This window comes from Nothoprocta perdicaria, unplaced genomic scaffold (assembly GCF_003342845.1).
Source record: "Nothoprocta perdicaria isolate Ctin4 unplaced genomic scaffold, notPer1 scaffold_59, whole genome shotgun sequence".
NCBI classification, from domain to species: Eukaryota; Metazoa; Chordata; class Aves; order Tinamiformes; family Tinamidae; genus Nothoprocta; species Nothoprocta perdicaria.
Window position 1 is genome coordinate 587,448 of NW_020455854.1, and position 8,534 is coordinate 595,981.

The 8,534-nt window shown below is 63.5% G+C and overlaps 3 protein-coding genes across 3 annotated transcripts in view; 1 reads left to right on the forward strand and 2 right to left on the reverse strand.

The window, feature by feature from the left end:
• Window positions 1-363, forward strand: part of UBALD1 (UBA like domain containing 1) — a 5,602-nt gene extending 5,239 nt beyond the window's left edge. The window contains exon 3 of the mRNA XM_026048958.1: window positions 10-363. Coding sequence (XP_025904743.1) covers window positions 10-126 — 117 coding nt within the window. The 3' untranslated portion in view covers window positions 127-363. The remainder of the gene's footprint in view (window positions 1-9) is intronic.
• Window positions 364-2,182: 1,819 nt separating this feature from the next.
• On the reverse strand, window positions 2,183-3,205 carry LOC112955637 (uncharacterized protein C16orf96-like). The gene is made up of 5 exons (XM_026048959.1): window positions 3,189-3,205; window positions 2,899-3,052; window positions 2,657-2,756; window positions 2,354-2,443; window positions 2,183-2,247 (listed from the first exon to the last, which is right to left on the reverse strand). The coding sequence occupies exons 1-5, from the start codon at window positions 3,203-3,205 to the stop codon at window positions 2,183-2,185; spliced, it is 426 nt and encodes a 141-aa protein (XP_025904744.1).
• Window positions 3,206-3,239: 34 nt separating this feature from the next.
• On the reverse strand, window positions 3,240-7,030 carry LOC112955693 (uncharacterized protein C16orf96-like). Its single transcript, XM_026049024.1, has 10 exons — window positions 6,879-7,030; window positions 6,527-6,607; window positions 5,774-5,906; window positions 5,601-5,686; window positions 5,308-5,418; window positions 4,927-5,001; window positions 4,379-4,543; window positions 3,937-4,055; window positions 3,428-3,490; window positions 3,240-3,339 (listed from the first exon to the last, which is right to left on the reverse strand). Exons 1-10 carry the CDS (start codon window positions 7,002-7,004, stop codon window positions 3,240-3,242), a joined length of 1,059 nt encoding a protein of 352 aa, XP_025904809.1. The 5' UTR covers window positions 7,005-7,030.
• Window positions 7,031-8,534: the final 1,504 nt, after the last annotated feature.

Here is an 8,534-nt window from a genome sequence, read left to right on the forward strand (position 1 = left end):
CCCGGCCAGCCGCAGGGCCTGTGGACTGCGGCGCCCGCCGCGCAGCCGCCCGCCTGGCCTGCCGCCGTCTCGCAGCAGGCCACGGCACAACAGAAGGCCAACGTGACCATGGAGGCAGAGAGATGAGGCCGCGGCGGAGAGCGAACACGGCGAGGACCCCTGCGTATATATATATATGAATATATATATACATATTTTTTTCCCCCCCCTCCCCAAAGAGGAGAGGAGCTCTTCTGCCAGGGCGTCTGGCAGCCACAGAGACACACGAGCAAATAGCTGCCTTGCATGGGTTTGGTTTGAAGTAGTTTTTAACTTGTCCTAGAGCTGAACGGAGCTTCCCCGGAGACAGCAGGAGGCTGCGCGGGACGCGAGGCCGGCGCTGGCCTCCGCCCGGAGCCCGGCGCTGCGGGGCTCTGCGGGGCGGCCCCTCTGCTCCCGCGGGACGCTGGAGTTTGCATGCGAGTGACGCCTGCGGAGGACGTCCCTTGGTCACGGTCCCCCTCCCTGCCCGTGCCAGCCGGGCTGCCGCGCGGAAGGGGTCGCGCCCGAGCCCGTTCCCCGCTCCTTGCCCCCACATATGTGGGGCAGGGGACAGACACCCCATGTGTTTTTTCTTTGTAAGGGGGGGAACAAGAGAGCAACCAYTCGTGCTCCGCCACGGCCTCCGCCCCGCCCGTGCCACGCTCGCCCGTGAGCAGCACCCAGGGGTGCCAGCTCCTGGGGAGCTGCTGAGCCCCTGGTTTGCTGGGGAGCAGCCCCCGGGGCCAGCCCCCCCTGCCCTCGCCTGCTGGGGGCTGTTTGCATGACACAGTGTAACCCTAGAGACTGGGCTCGTTTTTAACCCCTCTGTTCTTTTCTCCCGGTGGCTGAAAGTCTACCCAGACGCGCCGCAGCCGCTTGCAATACACGCTCTTCTGCTTTGAACCCCGTCTCCTTGCTTGGTTTGCAGCAGCGGTCCAGGATGGCGCAGGATCCCTTTTCCACAGCAACAGAGCTGGGGCCGGTGTCTCTCCGCCTCCGAACTGTCCCTGAGCTGCTGCAAAGAGCCTGGCCCAGCTGCCTGGTGCCCGCGGTGCTTCAGGGCAGGTGCGTGCAGGGCTCAGCCCCAGCCCCATCACATCACCAGGGGCTGGAGGTGGCAGCGCAGAGCCAGACTGGCAGCAACATGGGGAGCTTGAGGCCCGCACGGCCCAGGGGTCTCGCCTGGCTCCCAGCCCCAGAGCTCCCTGCGTGCCAGTCAATACTTAATTCCCATCCCTTTTTWTGGGTTGCTGGAATAAATGTCCCATGAGCAATGGCTGCAAGAGAGCAGGGGCTGCATCTCCCCGCTGCTTTTGGATGGCACCRATGGCGGCTGATGGCAAAGGCCAGAGCAGGGGCCTCAGCCCTGTCCTAGGGGACTCATCGGGCCAAGAGGTTGGAGCTGCAGCTGATGGGCAACAGGTCCCAGCCAAGTGGGTTCCGGCCAGCACAGGAGCAGGGAGGGTGCAAGATGCCACCCCTCGCTGCAGCAGTGGTGGCACTGGGGAGACACAGGAGAGGGAGTTATCTGTTCTTGGGGGGACGTGACTACTACTGCCACTGAAGTGCAGGTGAAGGCCAAGGCCACCAAGCATAGGGACCATGGATGGAGGGGGAGAGGCCAGTGAGCCAGGGCAGTTTGTGACTATCCCAAGTCCACCCAGAGGGAGGGGAWGGAAAAATCCCACGCCCTGGAGGCTGGGCTGGCCAGAGGGAGCATTGAGGGACATGGCAGAACCCGAAAGCAGAAGGAACCAGTGGAAGACAGTGGCTGTGGCAGGGTGGGCACTCTCTCCGCTGCTTGAGCGCCCCAACTTTGCCCAGGCCCTGCAGCCACACTGGTGCTCCCCACATAGCAAAGCTCGCCCGGGCCATAGCTCCGAGCATGTCCCAACCAGCAAATCCAAGGACCAYGCGGGAAGCAACAAAGCAGGGAGCATCTTTATGGCCCGCAGAGCCACCCTGCTGCAAGGAGCAGCCGCAAGAGGAACCTGGAGGCAGAGGCTGGGCCAAGGCAGAGGAGAGGCCAGGCAGGGCCGGGGACAGGCCCTGGGGTGCAGGGCCACCTCTCCCTGGCCTCGCCACTTCTGGTATCCCCACGCTGTCCCCCTTGTGACGGTGCTGGGGCCAGCGGGCCGGGCCGTGCTGCTCTTGGGCCGGCTCAGACACCCGGGACGTCCTGGTGCCGGCCTCCCGAGGACGGGGCCCTGGCCCGCAGGGCAGCGCCTGGCAGCAGGGAGAGCAGCCACGTGTGGGGCAGTGCCCCGTGCAGGGCACCGCTGTCTGTGCGACGCTCAGGAGGCAGGAGGGGACCGCGGCTGCTGCGACTCACATGAATACGGGGACACGTAGTGGCTGCCRTACTTGGCCGGGCGCATCTTCTCCATGGCCTGCCGGGAGGGAGGCTTGAAGGTCTTCATCCCTATGGGATAAAGGAGGGAGGTGTGAGTGGCTGGGACACACGGGCAGCCACTGCCCTCTGCCCGGAGCTGAGGCAGAGCTGATGGCTGCAGGGCCAAGCTTTGGCAGCACAAACAGGACCTACTGGCTCCAGCCATCCCGGCAGGAGGTCATGCAGCCTCCAGTGCATGCAGGAGGTGATGCAGCCTCCAGCGCTCCAGCACTGCCTCCTTACCTGGGAAATCTCCTTCCATGCCAACAATCCTGGTGGTGGCCCCTGAGCACAGTCTGCCCTTGTACAGCACCCCATTGATGCCCAAAATATCCACTTCAGTCTAGAGGGAAGAAGAGCCAGTGGCATRGGCTGGGCCTAGAGGCCGTGCCTGGCCCCCGGGCTCAGTGGCTTTGCAGAGCACGAGGCCACAAGGACACATGGGGACACAGGGATGCGTGGGGATGCGCAGCCCCCGTGCTCACGTTCTCAGCAGTGAAGGCAGAGGGGTCTCTGTAGGGGCAGACGGTGCTGAAGGAGCTGGAGGTGAAGAGCTGCCCGGCAGGACTTGTGGCGCTCGCGTCRCCAGGCCAGCGCTGCGGTGCCGCACCGGCCCCCTGGGCGCTCCCGTCACCCTCCCTGGGGAGGACAGCACCAGCCGGTACCCATCCTGCTGCCCAGGAGCCGCCTGGTGCCCRGGGCTCGCTGTGCAGCGGGAAACTGCCCCGTGGGGCTCGTCCCTCTCCCAGGGAGGGGTGGCTGCAGCACGCTGGACCATTCCCAGGGCTGCATGGCACGAGCTGCCACGGCTGCACCGGGCTTGCCCTCACCGTGCCTGCGCCCGGCGCGCCAGGTACTCGTAGCCGTTGGCGCTGGCCGGCCGGGGACGTGTGGCCAGGTTGGATTTCCTGACGGTCACCAGCTGCCTGGGGACCGGGACGCAAACACCAAGTCAGGCAGTGGCCTCTAGTGGAAAAACAGCGTYGTGGTGCTGGTGTCCCCGGCGGGACTCACGGCCTGCGTGCCATYGTCAGCGGTCTGTCGCAGGAGATGCATTTCACCCGGTCAAAGAGCTGCCTGCAACACAGGGCAGGCGCTCAGGATGTGCCAGCRGTGGGTCAGGGACCCTGCGAGGGCCCATGTCCTTGTGCAAGGGGGGACAGACAGAGTTTGGGAAGATGCGACTTCTGCACAGAATGGGATGTGGTGGGATAGGATGGGACTATACAATGGGACAAGACAGGATGGGATGGGACAGGACTAGACAGGGTAGGATTGGAGGGGACAGGATGGATGATGGGATATGACAGGACAGAATGGGATGGAACAGATGGGAAGGGATGGGCTAGGACTGATAGCAGGAAATAGGACAGGATGGGATGAAATGGAATGGATGGGCTAGGACAGAACAGGACAGGATGGGGTAGGATAGCACAGAGCAGGACAGAATGGGTTGGGAGAACATGGGTGGTGTGGATGTGGTGACATCCAGGACGGTCAGGCTGACACCCCCCAGCCCTCACTTTTTAAAACCAGCAGCGCTGCTGGCGTTGAAGGGGGGGCCTTGGCGCAGGTACTTCTTGGTGAACCTCCAGACCCGCTCCAGCTGCGCCCGCAGCGGGTCCAGCACCATGCGGTCCAGCTGAGGGAAGAGAACCAGGAGAGCAGTGCGCTCAGCCCGCCCCAGCACTGTCTGCCTGTTGAGCCAGGGCCACCTCAGGAGATGCTGCAGCCCCAGAGGGGTCCTGCGGGCTGGCTGATCCCTGAAGAATGCTGGGGGACACCCCAAAACAAGTGTGTCCCAACACACATAACCTTGTCTCTTGGTRCCAGCAGACTGGGGGTCCACCCTCTCTGCTCAGCAGAGAGAACAGAGGGGACTATTCCCCATTCTGCAGGAGCAGGGAGCCAGGGAACCTTGAGACTGCTCCAGTCCCTGCCACCCTTCCCGGGCAGTGTGGCTACCTTGGAGTCCATGTCACTGACGAGCTTCTCTAGAGCTTTCTGCCAGTCCTGGTCCTGCAGGGACATCTTCTGCAGCAGGTCCTGCATCATCTCGCTCAGCTGGGCTACGGCGCTCTGCAGCTCCTCCTGGCTCACTTTGGTTTCCAGCTCAGCCTTGTCTGCTTTCTAAGGGAAGGGCAGTGCCGGGGCTGCCCCTGCGACCCCAGCCCTGCCCCTGCCACGCACAGAGCTGCCACCAAATGCGCCCGGGGCAGGGGACAGCAGCTCTGCTACCTGCCAGCTCCTGCACCGGGCACAGCCACGCAGCAGGGTAGGTGCAGAGACAGTTCTCATGTTCCCCAGGGAAAGGCAGGGTGCCCAGGAGCCAGGGAGCAGAAATTTGGGGTGGCTTTTTTAGCTCTGAGTAGGGCCAGTGAGGAGATTGTCTTGGCTCCCATCTCCAGGGGGATGAGGTACCAGATAGTCAGGCTTGAGGAGCAAATAGCGCTGCTGCCACCTCACACACGTGCTGCAGAAGTCCCCAGGCCCTTTGGGGTGTTTCTACTCACGATGTCCATGCCCTGCTCCAGCTGGGCCTTGTCTGCCTTTCTCATGTCCAGATGTTCCACCATCTCACGTAGACTCTGCTCATGGGCAGTGCATCTATCAGCGAGAGCCAACCACGCACCCCACCACTGCCCGGGGGGCACCCAGCAGCCCCCAGCCTCCCCCTGAGCCCACCGCTCACACMAGCACAGCCCCTGTCCACCAGGATGGCCCGGCAGCTCAATCCCCATGTGCCCCATTTCCCAGGGTTGCCCAGAGCACTTGGCCTAGCAGAAGACCCATGGCCAAGTGAAGCTCTCCCTTCCCACGGCACAGACTGTTTCTAGCCCAGTTTGGAGGCTAACCACAGCAGGAGCTGCTTTTGGAGCCCAGGACGCGCTCACCTGGACGTCCTCAGTGTCACTCCAGAGGCGCTCGGCAGCCTCCTGCAGCCGGGCGCACTGCTCCCGCAGCTGCCCCACTTGCTCCAGCACGTCCTTGCGGAAGTCCAGTGCCTGGGGAGGCCAAAAAGTGACCCCTGGTAAGGACAGTGGCCTGGATGAGGTGAGATGCTACGGGGATGCAGACGGGGGGACCTCAGGAGGGCACCGCAGTGCTACTTGCGGTGGGCAGGGTGCTGGGACTGCAGCCCCAGGGCCTGCCAGCACCTCCCAGCCAAGCCTTGCAGGCCGGGCACCTTTTCTTCTTCATCCTCCAGGTGCTGCACATCACTCTGCACCCGCTCCAGTTTGGCAGCTATATCATCCAGGCTGCCAATGGTGGCTGAAAACAGACAGCAAAGCTTCACTCCTGGGCTGCTGTGGATGCTGCAGGCTCCAGCACGGCACTGTCCTGGGTCAGGGTGCTCACCGTGCTGCTGCAGTCGGCTCTCCAGGTGGGTGACGCGGGCGCCCATGGCCTCGTGCTGCTCGGGCAGCAAGCTCAGCCTGCGCAGGGCCTGGCGGGCAGGCTCCTGCACGGCCTCCTCCTGCACATGGCCTTTCTGCAACAAAACAGCTTTGGAGCTCCAAGGGAGAGACAAAAACCCCACGGCCAAGGGCAYGGATGGCCCCACGCTGGGGGAGCTGCAGCCGGATGCCGCGTGCCCTGCGCACCTCGGGCAGCGCTGACCGACCCGCGCGCACCTCGCCGGCGAGCGCCTCGCTGAGCGCGCCCCAGCGCACCACGTCGGCCGGCCGCGGCACGGCGCCCAGCTCCCGCCGCACCTCCGCCTGCGCCGCGACACAGAGGCAGTGSGGTTACACGGAACAAACCTCGGGGCTGTGTCCAGCAGTGCCCCACACCAGCCTGAGCCCTCCAGTGCCCAAGGGCTGCTGTAAAACTGTTCTGCAGTGAAGTGAACACAGATCCCATAGGAAGAGCCCCACTAGGATAGATCCTCATCGGGACAGGTCAGCACTGCGCAGCTGAGCCCAGCACGGCTCTCCTGGGGCTGCGAGAGCCCTTAGGAGGCCCCAATATTTTTCACATGTACATTTACCAAGCCCTCACCCTGGACAGCAGCTTAGGGACATCCCAACTGGCAGGGTGCTCAGCGCCTCAGAGCACCAGGCACCAAGGCAGCTGGCTCAGATCCAGCCTGCCTGGCGCCTCCCCACTCACCATTTGGTCCAGGAGGCTCTGCAGGAGGTGACCGTGCTCGTCCAGCTGTCCCAAACGCTCTCGCAGATCCTCCAAGCCAGTCTGTCAAACAGAGGCACCGGCAGGGACTGGCATCAGCAGCAGGCAGCCCAGGCTAAAGCTGGACTCCACAGCTGCAGGCAGCCTCTGCCCAAAGCCCCAGGCTCCCTGGGCAGATTGTGCATCTCCCAGCTTAGCTCTGGAGCAGGAGGGAGCCTGGGCTTGAGATCTCACTCTCCATCACCCTGTTCCCCCTTGCTGGCCGTGCAGATCCCCAGTCTAGAGGAGCCCGACCCTTCTGCTTTCCAGCACCCAGCCTGGTCCCTGCACGCACCTTCTGCGAATTGTCCTTCAGGAGCTGCAGCTCCTCCTGGAAGGCCTCAACAGTGGTTTTCAGGGAGCATATGGTGGTGAGCAGCTCCTGCAGTGTGTCCATGGCCTGAGAAATACAGGCAGACATAGGGAAATAGGGGTAGCTGTTTCAAAGGAAGAGATTTATTGAGTGAGGAAGATGGATTTCACATGTTACATTTCTGACTCATCGTCTAAACATCAACAGCCAAATAAATTGAACCTGCAGCGTGTGAACACCTGCAGGAGTTCRCAGGTGCCGCTCTCCTTGCAGCTCAGTAATGCCGCAAAGAGCTAAGAAAAGGACCGTGTCTGGGGCACTGTGGCCCTGCCAGGAGAGCTGAGGGCTGGGTGCTCCAGCCAGCGCCATCCCACCCCTCGGGTCCCAGGCCCAGTGCAGGGTCCTAGCAGGGGCTGCAGCATAGGGGCTGCAGAGGCACRGGATGGGGACAGGAGGGAGAGGTGCTGGCACCCAGCGACACTGTACACCAAAGTGCCCCGCTTTGAGCCTGGTCCTGCTGGAGCACAACAAGGGCAACACTTGCTAGGGGCTGGAGGGGACCTAAGAGCAAATACCACTAGAGCCTCCATGGCAGCTGAGAAATGACCAAACCCATCCAAAACACTACTCATTAATGAGCCCCAGGGAAGGAGTTAGGCCCATCTACGCCAGACCATGGCTGCAGAAACGTGCAGGTCCAGATGCCCACCAGCAAGCCAGCCGGCCATGTCCCCATGGAGGGACCCRAGGGGACAGCCATCTCACCTTCGTCACTCCCTCCTCATTCATTTCCACCTTCTTCTTCAGCTGCATCATTTGCCACATGGCGCTGGCCGGCTTGCCCGGCACCTGGCTTTGGGCCAGCAGCTCCGCGGTGGACGGGGGCCCATCAAGGTGTCTCAGTTGGCTCTCGACCCTCCCCAGCCGCAGCTGGATCTCATGGAAGAGGGAGCTCCTGCCCTCGGCGGCCTTGGCCAGGGCCACGCCGGCCGCGGGCTTGAGAAACTCGCGCTCCTCCTCGGAGACCTGGGCGGCCACGTCCCGCAGGTGCAGGTGCTCCAGGATGCCGCGCAGCAGCACGTGCAGGGCGTTGAAGTTGACGCTGCCGATGTCGGGTGTGCCGATGGCCAGGTCGGCCAGCTCGGCCAGCGTGAAGGAGCAGCTCATGGCGCCTGCCCCGGAGCCGCCACGGGCGCTGGTGGCCGCGGGGATCGCCGAGGACGCGGCCCAGCAGCAGTCTCCTCAGCGGCGCATGGCTGTCGGTGGCCTCCGGCCAAGAGTTCCCGCTGGTTGCCAGGGGGCCGGCGTCACGGCAAGGGGACGCGCAGAGAGACACGCAGAGCCCGGACGCTCTCCTGCCTCGGCTGAGGTCACAGCGCCGTTACCTGGAGATGGCACCGGGATTCTGGGGTTCTGTCTCGTTGCCAACACATGGGATGGGTACCGGGGCCTCCAGGTGAAACCTCCAACCCATGCGTGTGTGTTTTTTTTATTATTATTATTATTATTTTTTTACTATTTTCCCGCCTCGTGGCCCCTTGGGCCGTTGCGGGGCTGCAGGCAGAGCGAGGGGCGCCGCCAAGGCGGCCGCGGCGCCCGGCCCGTCGCCTCGCCGGTGACACCGGAGCCGCCGGCGCC